General features: G+C 41.6%; 1 protein-coding gene across 3 annotated transcripts in view; it reads right to left on the reverse strand.

The window, feature by feature from the left end:
- cacna1bb (calcium channel, voltage-dependent, N type, alpha 1B subunit, b) overlaps positions 1–20,396 on the reverse strand; it is a 402,467-nt gene that overhangs the window by 161,373 nt on the left and 220,698 nt on the right. For all 3 annotated transcript variants that reach the window (XM_062031560.1, XM_062031561.1, XM_062031559.1), the window contains exons 15-18: positions 12,520–12,592; positions 11,973–12,090; positions 8,146–8,213; positions 7,959–8,065 (exon numbers count right to left, since the gene is read on the reverse strand). In XM_062031560.1, coding sequence (XP_061887544.1) covers positions 7,959–8,065; positions 8,146–8,213; positions 11,973–12,090; positions 12,520–12,592 — 366 coding nt within the window. The remainder of the gene's footprint in view (positions 1–7,958; positions 8,066–8,145; positions 8,214–11,972; positions 12,091–12,519; positions 12,593–20,396) is intronic.

Raw genomic sequence — 20,396 nt, forward strand, 5'->3', positions numbered from 1 at the left:
CTTGTCCATCCATCCATCCATCCGTCTTCTTCCGCTTTTCCAAGGTCAGGTCGCGGGGGCAGCAGCCTAGGCAGAGAAGCCCAGACTTCCCTCTACCCAGCCACTTCGTGCATCTCTTCCCGGGGGATCCTGAGGCGTTCCCAGGCCAGCCGGGAGTCATAGTCTTCCCAGCGTGTCCTGGGTCTTCCCCATGGCCTCCTACCGGTCGGAAGTGCCCTAAACACCTCCCTAGGGAGGCGTTCGGGTGGCATCCTGACCAGATGCCCGAACCACCTCATCTGGCTTCTCTCCATGTGGAGGAGCAGCGGCTTTACTTTGAGCTCCTCCCGGATGGCAGAGCTTCTCACCCTATCTCTAAGGGAGAGCCCCGCTACCCGGCGGAGGAAACTCATTTCGGCCGCTTGTACCCGTGATCTTGTCCTTTCGGTCATAACCCAAAGCTCGTGACCATAGGTGAGGATGGGAACGTAGATCGACCGGTAAATTAAGAGCTTTGCCTTCCGGCTCAGCTCCTTCTTCACCACAACAGATCAATACAGCGTCCGCATTACTGAAGACGCCGCACCGATCAGCCTGTCGATCTCACGATCTACTCTTCCCTCACTCGTGAACAAGACTCCGAGGTACTAGAACTCCTCCACTTGGGGCAGGGTCTCCTCCCCAACCCGGAGATGGTACTCTACCCTTTTCCGGGCGAGAACCATGGACTCTGACTTGGAGGTGCTGATTCTCATCCCAGTCGCTTCACACTCAGCTGCGAACCGATCCAGTGAGAGCTGAAGATCCTGGCCAGATGAAGCCATCAGGACCACATCCTCTGCAAAAAGCAGAGACCTAATCCTGCAGCCACCAAACCGGATCCCCTCAATGCCCTGACTGCGCCTAGAAATTCTGTCCATAAAAGTTATGAACAGAATCGATGACAAAGGGCCGCTTGTCGATCTAGCACAGGGGTCGGCAACCTTTACCACTCAAAGAGCCATTTTGGCAAGTTTCACAAATTAAAGAAAGTAATGGGAGCCACAAAAAAAAAATTTAAATTTAAAATGAAAAACACCGCATACAAAGCTTAAACGCTTTGTGCTATGTTAACCAGGGGTCTCCAACACACGCACCGGCACGCACTTTAATGTGGAAATTTGATGTTAGTGCAGCCCGCAAGTTTTGAATGAATGGCGCTTGATAGCGTCATACTTGCCAACCCTCTCATTTTTCCCGGGAGACTCCCGAATATCAGAGCGTGATGACACTGCAGTTGGCGCCCTCTACAGTCTGCCCTTACAGTGTACCTGTTCAACCACACGTAGAATGCAATTTCAGCTTGCTCACATAAGTGACAGCAAGGCGTACTAACTCAGCAGCCACACATCTTACACTGACGGTACCAATACCCAGAATCCCATGCAGCCCTAACTCTTCCGCTCAACCAACGCACGGAGAGGGGGGGGGGGGGGGGGTTGATGTGTGGGGGGATTTGGTGGTAGCGGGGGTGTATAATGTAGACCGGAAGAGTTAGGGCTGCATGGGATTCTGGGTAATGGTTGTGTTGTGTTTATGTTGTGTTACGGTGGGATGTTCTCCAGAAATGTGTTTTTCATTCTTTTTTGGTGTGGGTTCACAGTGTGGCGCATATTTGTAACGTAACAATGTTAAAGTTGTTTGATACGGCTGCCGTCAGTGTAAGCTGTGTGGCTGATGAGTAACTATGCTTTGCTGTCTCCTGTGTGTGCAAGTAATAACAACATGCAACATGTGGCTGGACTGGCACGCTGTATGTAAATGCTATAGAGGACAATTACTGCAGTGCAATTAGGGCACGCCCTTTATTTAGTAATTAGAGTGTAAATAGGATTATTTTTTCCCTGGGAGTAATCTATGAGGGACACTGAGATCCATAAATCTCCTGGGAAAATCGGGGGGGTCGGCATGTATGTAGCTGAGCCGCATCAGAGTGGTCAAGGAGCCGCATGCGGCTCCGGAGCCGCGGGTTGCCGACCCCTGATCTAGCACATTTAAAAAATTGGAGCCTTACTTTTAAATCCTTTCTATGAGGCACACTTGCTTTGTTGGCAATAATCATCACAACATTACTTATAGGCAGTCCATTACAAATATGCCTGTTTTCCCACTAAGTCGGGGGTGTCCAAACTTTTTTCCACTGAGGGCCGCACACGGAAAAATTAAAGCATGCGGGGGCCATTTTGATATTTTTCATTTTCAAACCATAACAAAATACATGGTTTGTTTTGTTTTTTTTACCTTTAGGGTTTCCCGGGACCATAAAGGGTCTAAGTCATTAAAATGTTAAAACAAGTCAAATTATTATTTATTTATTTATTTAACGCTTACAGTAAATCTCTACAGTATATCAACTTCAAGTTGGTATAAAGTTTAAAAAAACAAAAATGTTTTATGCCTTTTCTGTCAAAGACAACTTAGTTTTTTATAATAAAACTGAAATATGCAGTATTTCCCCCACTGCTCAAAACATTCAGAAAGCAATGTTTGATGTGAAGTAATTAGAGCCTTAAAAAGATCAATAATGCAGGACACCATTGATTTTAATTCATTATTATTTTTGAGCAATCACAGTGAAAAGATAAATTAAATCCCATTAAATATATTTGGGATCCAAAAGGTGCCCCACTCAGAAAGTGATACATTTGTATTAGTTTTTTTTTTACTTTCAACACTTAAGTTACGAGCTCAAATTCAGATGTATCTGTCCATTTTATGTTTGAACTATTATTTTGTTTGTTTTATGCTCTTTTGTCAAATAAAATGTTGATGTTTTTGTATGGCAACCACACAATATATGCAATATTTCCCACATAAAATATTTTGAAGTGAAATATTTGAAGCAATTGGAGCCTTGAATAGGTCAATAATTCATTATAACATAGATTTTTTTTTTTTTTTGGAGCAATGGCAAAAAAAATAAAATAAAGACACAAAAGAAAAAAAAAAGCCTGCATGGCAGCTTTGTGTAAACATTGCAACTTTTTCTAGATAGATTTCACCTCATTCCACTATTTTTAATGTTTTTTTCTAATTTTTGCAATAGCATTTCCGGAATGTGTGGCGGGCCGGTAAACAATTAGCTGCGGGCCGCAAATGGCCCCCGGGCCGCACTTTGGACACCCCTGCACTAAGTGTTTGAGCGGGTATAAAAGTACCAAATTCGGTACCCATCCCTAATACGAGGTGTCGAGTACATTTTTTGAATCTCTAAGAATCTAACGCACTTTCCCAGCCTTCTCTGCTACCCCCTTGTGCACTCTGGAAGGATGTTGTTCACATTTTTTAAAACAGGTCCCCTTCAATACCCCCTAAATTTGAGAAAGATGAAGAAACTCAGACAGAGTATGGTCAGGTGAGTAGCAAATCGATGTTCTTCTCGGCCAGGCACTTGTTGGATGCACAGGACTAGTATTGTTACCCTGTGAAAATGTCATATCACTACAAAAAGTACTCACAGACACACTGAAATCTTTCAACCAAGTTTTTTTCTAGTATTTTAATTATAATACCAAACACTTTCCTTGGCATAATAAACTTTTCCTTAGCCATATTATTGTCATCTGAGTCTTTAAAAATGTGTATCTTGCTCTGTTTTAATTTGTAAACGTTTTAGAATGCGGTTTGATGATAAACGAAAAAACGAGTGTTGCATGTCTGGTTTATGTGAAGTGAAGTACATTATATTTATATAGCGCTCTTCTCTAGAGACTCAAAGCGCTTTACATAGTGAAACCGATCCTCTACATCTTTAAGGTACCGTTTTTTTCTGACTATAAGTCGCAGTTTTTTTCATAGTTTGGCGGGGGTGCGACTTGTGAAATTATTAACACATTACCGTAAAATATCAAATAATATTATTTAGCTCATTCACGTAAGACTCTAGACATATAAGATTTCATGGGATTTAGCGATTAGGAGTGACAGATTGTTTGGTAAACGTATAGCATGTTCTATATGTTATAGTTATTTGAATGACTCTTACCATAATATGTTACGTTAACATACCAGGCACGTTCTCAGTTGGTTATTTATGCGTCATATAACGTATACTTATTCAGCCTGTTGTTCACTATTCTTTATTTATTTTAAATTGCCTTTCAAATGTATATTCTTGGTTTTGGGTTTTATCAAATAAATTTCCCCCAAAAATGCGACTTATACTCCAGTGCGACCTATATATGTTTTTTTTCCTTCTTTATTATGCATTTTCGGTCGGTGCGACTTATACTCCGGAGCGACTTATACTCTGAAAAATACGGTACATTTAAACCAGTGTGCATAGCACTGGGAGAAGGTGTGTAAAGTGTCTTGCCCAAGGACACAACGGCAGTGACGAGGATGGCAAAAGCAGGGGACCGAACCTGGAACCCTTTAAGTTGCTTGCAAGGTCGCTCTACCAACCAAGCCACGCCACCAACCAAATTATTTCACCTGTTTTCACTTACTGTTGTAGACACATTTGTGTATGAATGAATCTTCATATTAATCTAAGAGGGCACTGCCTCTATGTTCAATATACATACTGTATTTTCCGGACCATAGGGTGCACCGGATAATAAGGCGCACCGCCGATGAATGGTTTATTTTTTATCTTTTTTCATATATTAGGCTCAGCGGATTATAGGGCGCATTAAATGAGTCAATTTTATTTATTTTTTTTCTAAATGTAAAACACTTCCTTGTGGTCTACATAACATGTAATGGTGGTTCTTTGGTCAAAATGTTTTATAGATGATGTTTTACAGATCATTTTCAAGCCGCTTTCTGACAGTCGCTTCCGGGTGCGCCGTTCTGTGGGCGGTCTTAATCACGTGGCTCACCTTCGACAGCGTCTTCACCCTGTCATCTTTGTTGTAGCGGTGTAGCGTGCAAGGACGGGAGTGGAAGAAGTGTCAAAAGATGGAGCTAACTGTTTTAATGACATTCAGATTTTTACTTAACTCAATAATGGAGCAGCATCTCCTCATCCGGAAACAACAACACCGGAAATGTGTCCCGTGAAAAACCGTCCGACCGGAACTCTAATAACTAAAGTTCCTTGGGTGAATAATGTCAACTCACTACACCGGTATGTTTTAGCGCTTTCATTGCGAGTTTACTGACAGATATTAGTAAGAACTTTACACTACTTTAAATTACAGAAATGGCAACAGCGGAGGATGAATGTCCCATAACAAGAAGATAAAGAAAAAAAAAGAAGATTATCGACTACGGTGTCGCACGGACTACAAAGGCGGATGCGCACAATTTTTCAGGATTTACGCAGATCCCAAATACACATCAGCAGGTACCACAAGGTAAGAAAAGTTGCTTTTGCATAATATTGCGAAACAAAACGCCAGATAATATGTCTTACCTTATACACACACCATAATAATACTCGTATGTTTAATGCGCCAACAATCCTTCAAGCGGTGCGGCTTCATAGCTTACCAAAGTCATACTAAAACATTTTGATAGATTTTTGAGCGCCGTGTGTAATGTTCTATATTTTCAATGGAACATTTAAAATGTTGGTGTTGTTTACTTGAGACCCATCATAGTCTAGTCTACACATATCTCTTATGTTTGACTGCCATCTACTGGTCACACTTATTATTACACCATGTACCAAATAAAATGGCTTCGAGGTCGGTATGCTCAACCAAAATTATTCCTTACATTAAGCGCAATGTCGAGTTTTGAAGAAAAAAAAGGATTTTAAGTGTGCCTTATAGTTCGTAAAAATATGGTAATTAAAATATCTTAGTTGGTCAGACAGTAATGTGTTTATACAAGTTCATATTAGGGTATGTCTTTTTTAATGGGAAAATACGTTAATGTCTCTTGTATTCATATTAGCATTTAAGATTGCTTGCTACATTCTCCAGTAACGAAGAAGTGTCCCCGGTCCGTGAGTTTATCGAAGTGCATTTTACGACAATTTTAATCTCAAACGGTATGACGAACAGTCAGGAGTTTTAACGTTAATCATTCCATCCATACTAAGGATGAAGTAAAGGGATGTTGACGGCATTCCACTGCACATAATCAACTATTGCACAAAGAAATCCTGCGTTTTTTCGCTTTGCTCATTGCGCGAGTTGTGGGAGGACAACTCGCACCTGTTCACAACGTCCTGAGAATCCGACAGTTCCTGGCCAAGAATAAACATTGACGTGCTGGAACGACCTCCCTACTTACACTACTTGGCTTTTCTCCCCTCTTTCCCAAACTCAAAGGGTCTTAAGATAACTTATTTAAATAGACCCCCCTTTTAGACCAGTTGATCTGCCGTCTGCCCCTCTATCTCCTGCGTGGAGAGGTTATTAGGTGACCATGGATGATGCCCATGCTGTTCAAAGTCAGGACCCGGGGTGGACCACTCATCTGTGCATGAGTTGGGGACGTCTCTGCACTGCTGACTTGTCTCCACTCAAGATGATTCCCTGCTGGCCCCACTATGGACTGGACTCTGACACTCTTGTGTTAGATCCACTATGGACTGGACTCTGACACTCTTATGTTAGATCCACTATGGACTGGACTCTGACACTCTTATGTTAGATCCACTATGGACTGGACTCTCACACTATTATGTTAGATCCACTATGGACTGGACTCACACTATTAACTAGATCCACATCTGCGGTCCCCTCCAAAGTTTCTCATTGTATCCCATTGGGTTGAGTTTTTTCTTGCCCTGATGTGCATACTTGCCAACCTTGAGACCTCCGAATTCGGGAGATGAGGAGGGGGCGTCGGGGTTGAGGTGGGGGGTGCACATTGTAGCGTCCCGGAAGAGTTAGTGCTGCAAGGGGTTCTGGGTATTTGTTCTGTTGTGTTTATGTTGTGTTACGGTGCGGATGTTCTCCCGAAATGTGTTTGTCATTCTTGTGTGGTGTGGGTTTACAGTGTGCCGCATATTTGTAACAGTGTTAAAGTTGCTTATACGGCTACCCTCAGTGTGACCTGTATGGCTGTTGATCAAGTATGCCTTGCGTTCACTAATGTGTGTTAAAGCCGCATATATTATGTGACTGGGCCGCCACGCTGTGTGTACGGAGGAAAAGCGGACGTGACGACAGGTTGTAGAGGGCGCTAAAGGCAGTGCCTTTAAGGCACGCCCCCAATATTGTCGTTCGGGTGGAAATCGGAAGAATGGTTGCCCCGGGAGATTTTCGGGAGGGGCACTGAAATTCGAGAATCTCCCGGGAAAATCGGGAGGGTTGGGAAGTATGCTGATGTGGGATCCGAGCCGAGGACGTTGTTGTGGCTTGTGCAGCCCTTTGAGACACTTGTGATTAAGGGCTATATAAATTAACTTTGATTGATTGACTGATTGATTATTTCTAAGACTTGGACGACATCAAGATCCAAACTGAAGAAAAAGACTTGATCAAATAAAACAATATCTGCAATGTCAGTCATTGGACATTTTTAATTGATTTTTAACATTTTGTACATGTTTAAATGTGTCCTCGATAGGCGCCTATTTGACAAGTCTCAGCTGAACGTGGGACTCCTTCTAAAAATACATTACACCACCAACAATGTTTGTTGACGCGTTACATTTGGATTTAATTCACACTTGTCCAGGGTGTACCCCGCCTTCCGCCCGAATGCAGCTGAGATAGGCTCAGCACCCAGAGAGACCCCGAAAGGAACAAGCGGTGGAAAATGGATGGATGGATGGATTTGCTGTAATATGATTGTTTGTTTAATTGTCTAATATGATTGATTATTGTGTGTCGGTGTCTGAAACAAAAACCAGAGTTATCAAGAAAGGAGAAAAATGTTGAAGTGTTAATGAGTGGTGCGTCTTTAATTGCAAAAGGTGAAAGCAGACTAAAGCCAGAGGAGCAGGAATGATGAGAGGAAATCCCATAAATACAAAGTCACATTGACGATGTAAGATGGCGACTACAAACTGAGGATGCAGGGCAAATAAAACTTACGCAGCAATGGAGATGTTGGCTGCTGACATGGGGCTGACTTCCTTCACCTCCAGAGCTTTCTGTAGGGCCAGCTTCTTATTGGCCGCTTCCTCCTGCTCCTCTTCATCCTTCAGCCAAGTTGAAGAATGACATCAGTGCATGCAAACAGTCATTTTGTGATTAAAAAAACCAACAAAAAAAAACGTACCTTCGTTAGCTCCTGCGCATTTGCGAGATTATCAACAGCGATGGCCAAGAAGACGTTCAGGAGGGTATCTGGACAACAACGGGACTCAAGGGAAAATAACAGTGGGGGAATGCAGCTGGGATAGGCTGCCGAGACCCCGAGATGGACAAGCGGTAGAAAATGGATGGATGGGTTCTTGCAATGGTTCACCTAAGGCAGGGGTGTCAAATGTTTTATGTTTTATCAGGCCCGCAGGATGAGTTTGCGAAGTATAACATTTTTGAATGTAAGAAATTGCTGTTCTAAATGTGTCCACTAGATGTCGCAATAGCAATTCTTTGTATCTTTGTAGATGATGCTACATATGTTAGTGCACCAGTCGAGGAAAATGATCAAACTACATAAATAACATCCTGTAATTTGACTTTTATATTCTTTTTTTTATCTTGATAGATTGAAAATGAATACCAATGAGTTGACTGATGAACATTATCACATAATGTATTCACATACTTTCAAACCTTGAGACCTCCGAATTGGGGGGGGCGGGGTTTGGTGGTAGCGGGGGTGTAAATTGTAGCGTCCCGGAAGAGTTAGCGCTACAAGGGATTCTGGGTATTTGTTCTGTTGTGTTTATGTTGTGTTACGGTGCGGATGTCCTCCCGAAATGTGTTTGTCATTCTTGTTTGGTGTGGGTTCACAGTGTGGCGCATATTTGTAACAGTGTTAAAGTTGTTTATACAGACACCCTCAGTGTGACCTGTATGGCTGTTGATCAAGTATGTCTAGCAGTCACTTACGTGTGTCTGCAGAAGCCGCATACAACATGTGACTGGGCCGGCACGCTGTTTGTATGGTGAAAAAGCGGACACGACGACAGGATGTAGAGCAGTGGTTCTCAAATGGGGGTACGCGTACCCCTGGGTGTACTTGAAGGTATGCCAAAGGGGTACGTGAGATTTTTTTTTAAATATTCTAAAAATAGCAACAATTCAAAAATCCTTTATAAATATATTGATTGAATAATACTTCGACAAAATATGGATGTAAGTTCATAAACTGAACATCTAATCAAGTAGGCTATTCCATTCATTACCATAAAGCCAGAGTTTCCCCCATGCCATGATGGTTTGACCCTACCTGGCGGTGCCACACGGCACCAACTGTCAATCAACTATCCATGTAGAAAACAATGGAGGCTTGGTTAAAGCGTAGCAGTAATGCAGCTGAGACATGTGGACGTGTTCCATAAATATCGATGTTAAAGATTTATTTTTTTATGTGAAGAAATGTTGAGCATGAAGTTCATGAATCCAGATGGATCTCTATTACAATCCCCAAAGAGGGCACTTTAAGTTGATTACTTCTATGTGTAGAAATCTTTATTTATAATTGAATCACTTGTTTATTTTTCAACAAGTTTTTAGTTATTTTTATATCTTTTTTTCCAAATAGTTCAAGAAAGACCACAACAAATGAGCAATATTTTGCACTGCTATACAATTTAATAAATCAGAAACTGATGACATAGTGCTGTATTTTACTTCTTTATCTCTTCTTTCAACCAAAAATGCTTTGCTCTGATTAGGGGTACTTGAATTAAAAAAATGTTAACAGGGGGTACATCACTGATAAAAGGTTGAGAACCACTGATGTAGAGGACGCTAAAGGCAGTGCCATCACGGCACGCCCTTAATATTGATGTCCGGGTGAAAATCGGGAGAAATTCGGGCGAATGGTTGCCCCGGGAGATTTTTGGGAGGGGCACTGAAATTCGTGAGTCTCCTGGAAAAATCGGGAAGGTTGGCAAGTATGTGTATTCAGAAAGTATAAATAAAGACAAATAACGGTAGAATACTATTAACCACAACATGTCAGTACAAATAAAACCAACATTATGATTTGTGCATTTCCAGAATGTGCTTGTTCTATTTTCAAACAAAGAAAACAATCTGAAGTTGTTTTTATTTTTAAGTTACCGTGCCGTGATTTTACCAGTCCGGCCCACTTGGGAGTAGATTTTTCTCCATGTGGCCCCTGATCTAAAATTAGTTTGACACCCCCGACCTATGGTAACTGCCTTGGGTTAAAATTTCTAAGGGGCATCGCAAAAATGTGGGGGAGATGCAGGTTTGTTTGTGCTCAGCGCTTCAGCTCGGCGTGCCCAACATCCATCACCATTAGAACTAGTTTGACAAAATGAAAGGAGAGATGAGCTATTTTAATTCTTCTTAATTTATTGTTAAAAAAGAGGCTAAATATCTGAACTGAACAGCTATAAAAACGAACATTGAGAGAGTTAATTCTAGGGGTGCAACGGTAGGACATCCTCACGGGTCAGTATGTTCCTCGGTATTAGGGTCGCAATTTAACATCAAGGCCAGTATTAGGGTCACAGTTTGGTACGTACCTCAGTATTACAGTTCGTATTAGCATCACGGTTCGGTATGTACCTCGGCATAGGGGTCACAGTTCACTAGGTCTCTGCTTTTTGCAGATGATGTGGTCCTGATGGCTTCATCTGGCCAGGATCTTCAGCTCTGACTGGATCGGTTCGCAGCCGAGTGTGAGGCGACTGGGATGAGAATCAGCATCTCCAAGTCAGAGTCCATGGTTCTCGCTTAGAAAAGGGTGGAGTGCCATCTCCGGGTTGGGGAGGAGATCTTGCCCCATGTGGAGGAGTTCAAGTACCTCGGAGTCTTGTTCACGAGTGAGGGAAGAGTGGATCGTGAGACGGTGCGGCGTCTTCAGTAATGCGGACGCTGTATCGATCCGTTGTGGTGAAGAAGGAGCTGAGCCGGAAGGCAAAGCTCTTAATTTACCGGTCGATCTACGTTCCCATCCTCACCTATGGTCATGAGCTTTGGGTTATGACCGAAAAGACAAGATCACGGGTACAAGCGGCCGAAATGAGTTTCCTCCGCCGGGTGGCGGGGCTCTCCCTTAGAGATCGGGTGAGAAGCTCTGTCATCCGGGAGGAGCTCAAAGTAAAGCCGCTGCTCCTCCACATGGTCAGGATGCCACCCAAACGCCTCCCTAGGAAGGTGTTTAGGGCACGTCTGACCGGTAGGAGGCCAAGGGGAAGACCCAGGACACGTTGGGAAGACTATGTTTCCCGGCTGGCCTGGGAACGCCTCGGGATCCCCCGGGAGGACCTGGACGAAGTGGCTGGGGAGAGGGAAGTCTGGGCTTCTCTGTTCAGGCTGCCGCCCCCGCGACACGCCCCCGGATAAGCGGAAGAAAATGGATGGATGGATGGGTTCACTACTGTAATTGGTATTATGGTACGTACCTTACAGTTCGGTATGTACCTCCGTATTATTGTTCACACATCGATATTAGAGTCACGGTTCAGTACGTACCTCAATATTGGGGTCACAGTTTGGTACGTACCCCGGAATTAGGATCACGGTTGTGGTACGTTCCTCGGTATTACGGTACGCTGAGAGACAGCCAGTATCCTGAAAAACTTGAAAGCGGGGTCACTCATGTACCAAAGTACTCAGTTTGGTACGTATTCTCAGTATTACAGTTCGTATTAGCGTCACGGTTCGGAACGTACCTCGGTATAGGGGTCACAATTCACCACTGTAAATGGTATAATGGTACGTACCTTACAGTTCGGTATGTACCTCGTATTATTGTTCACAAATCTATATTAGAGTCACGGTTCAGTACGTACCTCAATATTGGGGTCAAAGTTTGGTACGTACCTCGGTATTAGGATCACGGTTGTGGTACGTTCCTCTGTATTACGGTACGCTGAGAGACAGCCAGTATCCTGAAAAACTTGAAAGTGGGGTCACTCATGTACCAAGGTACTCAGTCTTTTTTTTTTAAAAAGATACAGTTTCCAAAAAGCGTGAGGACAATGAAGTAGACGGAGGAGAACATTCCACGACGGACACCTCCTTGAGACTCGATCCCGTGGTACATCACAGCATTCCAGTCCTCACCGGTCAAAATCTGACAGTGTCCGACGAAAGTATTTGTTAAAATAAATGGTAAATGGTTAATACTTGTATTGCGCTTTTCTACCTTCAAGGTACTCAAAGTGCTTTGACACTATTTCCACATTCACCCATTCACTCACACATTCACACACTGAAGGCGGGAGCTGCAATGCACGACCCATCAGGAGCAAGGGTGAAGCGTCTTGCTCAGGGATACAACGGACGCCCTCCTCCATAAATTACCACAAAATACTGAACATAATGAACTGGATTGGCAGTTTTTTAGGATTATGAGCAGAGACTGAATAATCATCATTGAAAAGGTGGACACAGCAATTACTTCTTCTAATTAACATTTAAGACGTTCTCCTTTATACAGAAGATAAACCTGAATAGTGCGTGTGCATGTGTGTGTGAGTGTGTGATAATTATGCCACCTTACCTGAAACACGGTAAGGATGGCTGCTGGGAAAGTATCAAAGTTTGTTGTTGGTGTCTCGTCTTCAAAGTTGAACCTAAACAGAAACATTTTTAAATTAGCATCACTGATAATAAAAAATGGTCCATCTTTGCCGTTCATTATGAGAAACAACAAGACACAAACTGCAGACGTGCACGAGTAGCCCACACAATGCTAGCTCAGCAGAAATGACAGGCTTCGCACCGTTGGTTTTGATCAACTTCCTCGTGAGTTTGACATGACTCGGCTCTGAATGTGGTAAGTGAATCATTCGCTGAGCAACATTAAGGTGTAAGTTTAGTGGAGAAATCACTGCACGTAAGCGATGATATTACCGACCTTTGATCTCTGCATCAAAAAGCGACATCAGTGTGTAAAGGATATCACACATGCTCTCAGGAACACTTCAGAAAACCACTGTCAGTAACTACAGTTCGTCGCTACATCTATAAGTGTAAGTTAAAACTCTACTATGCAAAGCCAAAGCCATTTATCAACAACACCCAGAAACGCTGCCGGCTTCGCTGGGCCCGAGCTCATCTAAGATGGACTGATGCAAAGCGAAAAATTGTTTTGTGGTCTGAGGAATCCACATTTTAAATTGTTTTTGGAAACTGTGGACGTTGAGTCCTCTGCAAAAAAGAGGAAAAGAACCATCCGGATTGTTTTCGGCGCAAAGTTCAAAAGCCAGCATCTGTGATGGTATGGGGGTGTATTAGTGCCCAAGGCATGGGTAACTTACACATCTGTGAAGGCGCCATTAATGCTGAAAGGTACATACAGGTTTTGGAGCAACATATGTTGCCATCCAAGCAATGTTATCATGGACGCCCCTGCTTATTTCAGCAAGACAATGCCAAGCCAGGTGTTACAACAGCATGGCTTCATAGTAAAAGAGTGCGGGTACTAGACTGGCCTGCCTGTAGTCCAGACCTGTCTCCCATTGAAAATGTGTGGCGCAATATGAAGCCAAAAGGGACTGTTGGAACAACTTAAGCTGTACATCAAGCATGAATGGGAAATAATTCCACCTGAAAAGCTTCAAAAATTGGTCTCCTCAGTTCCCAAACGTTTACTGAGTGTTGTTAAAAGGAAAGACTGGTATGGTTTAATGGTAAAAATGCCACTGTGCCATTAAATTCTAAGTTAATGATTATTTGCAAAAAAAAAACCAACAAGTTTCTCAGTTCAAACATTAAATATCTTGTATTTGCAGTCTATTCAATTGAATATAAGTTGAAAAGGACTTGTAAATCCTTGTATTCTGTTTTTATTTACGATGTACACAACATGACAACTTCACTGTTTAATTTTAATAAACAAATGCTTTATTATTTAAAAAAAAATTAAAATAAAACATGGAATATGCAGTAGTTGTCGTAATCCATCCGCCTGTCCATCCAATATAACAAATCATTATCTGGTGTCCTAATCTATCCATTCTTTTACAGTATAGCAGTAGCTTATACTTGCTTTCATGCCATAGAGTGCTTAGGTTACTGAATCATCATTTATGAATTGATTTGTAAAACCATGTATGCTGTCTGTGTAATCCCTGGTTATGGTATTTATCAATCAAGCTGATGTCTGCCAGGTCCCAAAAGTTTTAGTGGAGGGTGAGTCCAGTCTTTGGCAGTGTACAACATTCAATCACCATAAACCCTGTAGTAAAAGGCAACCTATTCACTTTGCAGCTGACGACCCCCATGACAGCACAGAGAGGGCCACAAACAAGGCCCGCAACTTCAGTCTGTCACTTTTATATCAGTTTGTGCTTTAAACTTGTTCAATGTTTCCCCGTCGGTACAGTTTCATGATCTGATGACATTTTACCAGTACTTCAGGGATAAAGAAATTGGTTGCAGCATCAAATCATAGGGACTTCATCCTCCTTGGTCCATGGTACACACATATACACGCACACATTCTTGTATTTGTTACCTTCTTGAGACCTCCGAAAAATGCCTACCTCTTTAGGACCACCCTTTCTAGATATATAAAGATTCATATTTACAACATTAATATTATATACATACTATGCAAATATAAAAAGGTAAGCTATTAGTTGTTTTTTTTAGTTTTTGTTTGTAATTATTTTTTAATCTTCATTATTTACTTCAAGTTATTACAGTATGTCTCTATATACATATTTATTTTATTTTTTGAATACATTTTTGCCAAAGGGGGCGCATTTCAATTTCTTACACACACTTGTTATTACATATAACTCCTGAAAAACAATCCCACACTATAATTCCTCCTCCACCAAATTTCACACTTGACACAATACAGTCCAAAATGTAGCGTTTTCCAGGCAACTTCCAAACCCAGACTCGTCCATCAGATTGCCAGATGGAAAAGCGTGATTCGTCACTCCAGAGAACACATCTCCACTGCTCTAGAGTCCAGTGGCGACGTGCTTTACACCACTGCATCCCACGCTTTGCATTGGACTTGGTGATGTATGGCTTAGATGCAGCTGCACGGCCATGGAAACCCATTTCATGAAGCTCTCTGCGTACTAGGGGTTAGGTTACGTGGGCTAATTGGAAGGTCACATGAAATTTGGAGCTCTGCAGCAACTGACTGTGCAGAAAGTCTTTGCACTATGCGCTTCAGCATCCGCTGACCGCTCTGCGTCAGTTTACGTGGCCTACCACTTGGTGGCTGAGTTGCTGTTGTTCCCAAACTCTTCACTTTTCTTATAATAAAGTTGACTTTGGAATATTTAGGAGCATGGAAATTTCACGACTGGATTTGTTGTACAGGTGGCATCCTATGACAGTTCCACGCTGGAAATCACTGAGAGTGGCACATTCTTTGCCAAATGTTTGTAGAAACAGTCTCCATGCCTAAGTGCTTGATTTTATACACCGGGCCAAGTGATTAGGACATCTGATTCTCATCATTTGGATGGGTGGCCAAATACTTTTGGCAATATAGTGTATGTATGAATAATTGTGTGTGTGTATGCACGTATGTATGTATGAATGAATGAATGTACGTATGTATATATGTATGAATAATTGTGTGTATGTGTGTACGTATGTATGTTTTTATGAGCCAAAGTACGGCCCCAGCCACTTCGAGAGCCCAACCCAAAACAGCAGGTGTTGTACCCAAGGAACAAGGGACCACTGGCCCCACGCAGGCAGGCCAGCCTGCGAGAGGATCCCAATACTGGGCCCACCGTGCCGCCGGACAGACCAGCAGCAGGCTGTATGTAGGCAGACATGCCCTGTAGAGTACAAGGCATGGGAGAAGCAGGAGACAACCAGCCCCCAAGCCAGCGAGAGACGGGCAGAAAGACGGGACGCCCCATCCCAAGGGCCCCAGAGACTCCCCCACCCCAGCCTTGGCTTCAATGACAACACAAGTGTGAGTGGCTGCAAGGCGCAGACTAGTGGTGAGTAAAAGGAAAGGCAAAGGGAAGTTACAGACAGAAAACGTATTGGTAGTAAAATCTAAATATTGGTCTAAATATTAAAAAACCTGATTTGATCCTTTGATTTTTATTTGTATTTTCACTGCTTGATTTGCATCAAAACATAACAGCCTGTTTGTTAGATTGTGTAGGCCAGTGTTTTTCAACCTTTTTTGAGCCATGGCACATTTTTTGCGTTGAAAAAATCCAGAAGCACACCCCCAGCAGAAATCATTTAAAAAAACGAAACTCAGTTGACAGTCAAAAGTCGTTGTCGCAATTGTTGGATATGACTGTAAACCATAACCAACCATGCATCAACATAGCTCTTGTCTCAAAGTAGGTGTACTGTCACCACCTGTCACATCACGCCCTGACTTATTTTGAGTTTTTTGCTGTTTTCCTGTGTGTAGTGTTTGGTGGCTTTTTCTCTTTTTTTGGTATTTTCCTGTAGCAGTTTCATGTCTTCCTTTGAGCGATATTTCCCGCATTTACTTTGTTTTAGCAATCAAGGATATTTCAGTTGTTTGTATCCTTCTTTGTGGGGACATTGTTGATTGTCATGTCATGTTCGGATGTACATTGTGGACGCCGTCTTTGCTCCACAGTAAGTCTTTGCTGTCGTCCAGCATTCTGTTTTTGTTTACTTTGTAGCCAGTTCAGTTTTAGTTTCTTTCTGCATAGCCTTCCCTAAGCTTCAATGCCTTTCCTTAGGGGCACTCACATTTTGTTTCTTTTTGGTTTAAGCATTAAATACCTTTTTTCCTGCACACTGCCTCCCGCTGTTTCCAACATCTACAAAGCAATTAGCACCGGCTGCCACCTACTGATATGGAAGAGTATTGCACGGTTACTCTGCTGAGCTCTAGACAGCACCGACACTCAACAACAACACATGATTTGTAGATTATAATTACTGGTTTGCAAAAAATATTTTTTACCCATTTAGGTGAAATTATATAATCTACCACAGCACACCAGACTGTATCTCACGGCACACTAGTCAGTCCACCCCAGGGCAGCTGTGGCTACGAAAGTAGCTTACCACCACCAGGTGTGAATGAATGATGGGTTCCAGAATGTAAAGCGACTAGGGTACTTAGAAAAGCGCTATATAAATCCCAGGTATTATTATTATTATTATTATTAGTGTGCCGTGGTACAGTGGTTAAAAAACACTGGTGTAGGCTGTGGAGATTTCCATACACATCTTTAATAAAAGTCTTTGTTATGATCCCATGTTATCATGTCATTTCAATGTTTTGCACGTTAAACTGAAAGTGGATTAGGTTTACTATTGAATACATATAAAACCACGAGGAGTCAATAAAGCCTATGCAATGCTAATATGTCATGGACCCCGGGCCACTTTGTAATATAAAACTTTGGCCGCAAGGTCAAAAAGGTTAAGAGCCCCTGCAATAGTGGAACACTCTGTTTTCAAAGAACCATGGTGACATTGAGTAACCCAATGATGTACGCAGAAACACATCAAACACACTTATGGTGAAGCTTTGAATGTCTAAAAAGCTAGTACTGTATTATCAGCAAATGTATCTTTCTTCACATGTGCACTGTACATGCATCTCATGAAATAAGGGTGGAGGGTGTGAGTGCTCTGCTAGTGCCTGCATGCGTCTTTCTTTCCTGATCCTTGCATCCTTGCATCACACTCCAAACGTTCCTACATTTCTGCCCACCGCTTATCTCCTGAGAACGTCGCCCAGCATTGCTGCGACCAACAGTGAGGATTAGTGGACTGGGTGCAGGCAGTTGGCTGTGAGTGCCGACCTCTGTTTACTATAATAATAGGGATTAGGAGCGCTCATGCAGATGGCGCCCACAGAGACTTCATTAAATCAATTCTAGAAATATGAGTCATAGGCGCTCGACTTCAAAATCTTCCAGACAATATCTGCAAGTTTACATAGTAATGTGAACACGTATCCGCATGAACAAGTCAACTGGAAGTGACCGTGAAGGCCTCACTTACTCCAACAAACGGAATCTAACATCTATATATAGAGATTTGTTTCATTGAGGTTTAAGATGATTGGTGAGCAAATAAACAAAAGCATACTTCACAGAGGAAAAGAAACGATAAAGTATGTGCATTTATTAAAAAGTTTGGTAACACTTTAGTATGGGGAACACATATTCACCATTAATTAGTTGCTTATTAACATGCAAATATTGTCTTTTAATTACCGTATTTCCTTGAATAGCCGCCGGGGCGCCAATTAATTTAAAACCTCTTCTCACTCCTGCGCTTACCAAAAGCATGCGGGATGGGCAAGCATGCGCTAATTATTTTAAAACCTCTTCTCACTCTGGCGCTTACCTTATCATGAAAAGCACATTTAATAAAACAAAACCTTATTATGGTCTTACCTTTACTTATAAATGATGTCCATGTGCAGCTGCTTCTGATCAAAGGCAGTCTTCCTTATCTTTCTTCAGTTTTAAAAGTCTCTGGAGATATTCCTTTAATTATTACCTCCTGCTTCGATTGAAAGTCCAGTTTAGAAAACTGTTTTATTTTAGATATGTAATCCTCCATGGTAAAAGTGCAAGCAAACAATCGCTACTCACGCTTGCTGCTTGTTGTCTTCTTCTGCAGCACCGGTCTTCTGCAGTACTGGTAGTCACAAGAAGGATCACTAGCACCCTCTACCACCAAGAGGCGGGAGTTATTTAATGACTCATATTTGACCCGGCGGAAGTGCCAAGCATGCGCTAATTATTTTGGGAAACGAGTTTGACCCGGCTGTAATTCTAGGCAGGCGAATACTATATTCCCGGCGGCAATTCAAGGAAATACGGTAGTCATTATTAAGTACTTATTAATGCCTTATTCTGCCTGGCCTTATTATACAACCAGTAAGCCATGAACTTATAGAGTCTTCCCTCCATAACCGCAGAATTATTGCTTATTAGTAACCCTAACCCTAACCCTTATATGTTCCCCTTGTGTCAGAATAATTGTATCTAAGTTATCACAAAGCTTTGTAATGCCATGAGTTCCCGGCGAGAGGACAAAAGCTGTCATAGATCCTACCAAGAAGAAGGCTTGTAAAACTCCACTGTGTAGGATGGGAAGCAACATGAAGGTGTTCTGTTTCTTTGATGTATTGTAATCCACAGAAAGATTTTGTCTAGACCCGAGAACTACAAAGCGGAGAGGAAGCAATGTATCATTTTTAACCGGAAAATTCCCAGACAAAATGAAAATTGCAAAAGTCGTACCAATCTATAAGAATGGAGACGTGCACCAGTTTACTAACTACAGACCAGTTTCATTACTTCCACAATTCTCCAAAATCATGGAAAAAATATTCAATAGTCGATTAGATTTATTTATTAACAAAAGTGGGACGCTCGTGGAGAACCAATATGGATTTCGAGCAAATATCTCAACATCAATACCATTAATTAAAATAACAGAGGAAATTACCAATGCAATAGATGGTAAAGAATGTGCGGCAGCAGTATTCATGGACTTAAAAAAAGCATTTGATACAATTAATCATGATATTTTAATACAAAAATTAGAACGATATGGCATCAGAGGTTTGGTATTGAACTGGGTAAGAAGCTATTTAACCAACAGGAAGCAATATGTGAAGATGGGTGAAAATATGTCAACACGGCTAGATATATCCTGTGGTGTGCCGCAGGGATCAATACTGGGACCAAAATTGTTTAATCTTTATATAAACGACATTAGTAAAGTTACAAAGGACTTAAAGTTAGTTTTATTTGCAGATGATACAACTGCTTTCTGTTCAGGAGAGAACACACAGAAGATAATACAAATAATAACAGAAGAAATTAACAAATTAAAAAGATGGTTTGACAAAAACAGACTATCTTTGAATCTCAGTAAAACTAAAATAATGCTATTTGGTAATAGTAGGAAAGAGCATCATACGCAAATACAAATAGACGGAGTAGACATCGAAAGGGTAAAAGAAACCAGATTTTTGGGAGTATTAATAGATGATAAAATGAACTGGAAATCTCATATACAAAACATACAACATAAGGTAGCAAAAAACATTTCAATAATGAATAAAACAAAACACGTCCTGGGCCAAAAATCACTTCATATTCTCTACTGCTCACTAGTGTTACCATATCTGAGTTATTGTGCAGAAATATGGGGAAATAACTACAAATGTGCGCTACATTCGTTAACCATGTTACAAAAAAGATCAGTTAGAATAATGTTGGATATAGAGAACATACAAACCCTTTATTTATTAAGTCAAAAATATTAAAGTTTGGTGATTTGGTAAAATTGCAAACAGCTAAAATGATGTACAAAGCAATCTATAACCTGCTACCAAAGAATGTACAACATTTCTTCTCAACTAAAGAGGAGAAATATAACCTTAGAGGAAAAAATAATTTAAAACATTTATATGCACGTACA

Source organism: Entelurus aequoreus, linkage group LG21, assembly GCF_033978785.1.
Source record: "Entelurus aequoreus isolate RoL-2023_Sb linkage group LG21, RoL_Eaeq_v1.1, whole genome shotgun sequence".
Taxonomy (NCBI): domain Eukaryota; kingdom Metazoa; phylum Chordata; class Actinopteri; order Syngnathiformes; family Syngnathidae; genus Entelurus; species Entelurus aequoreus.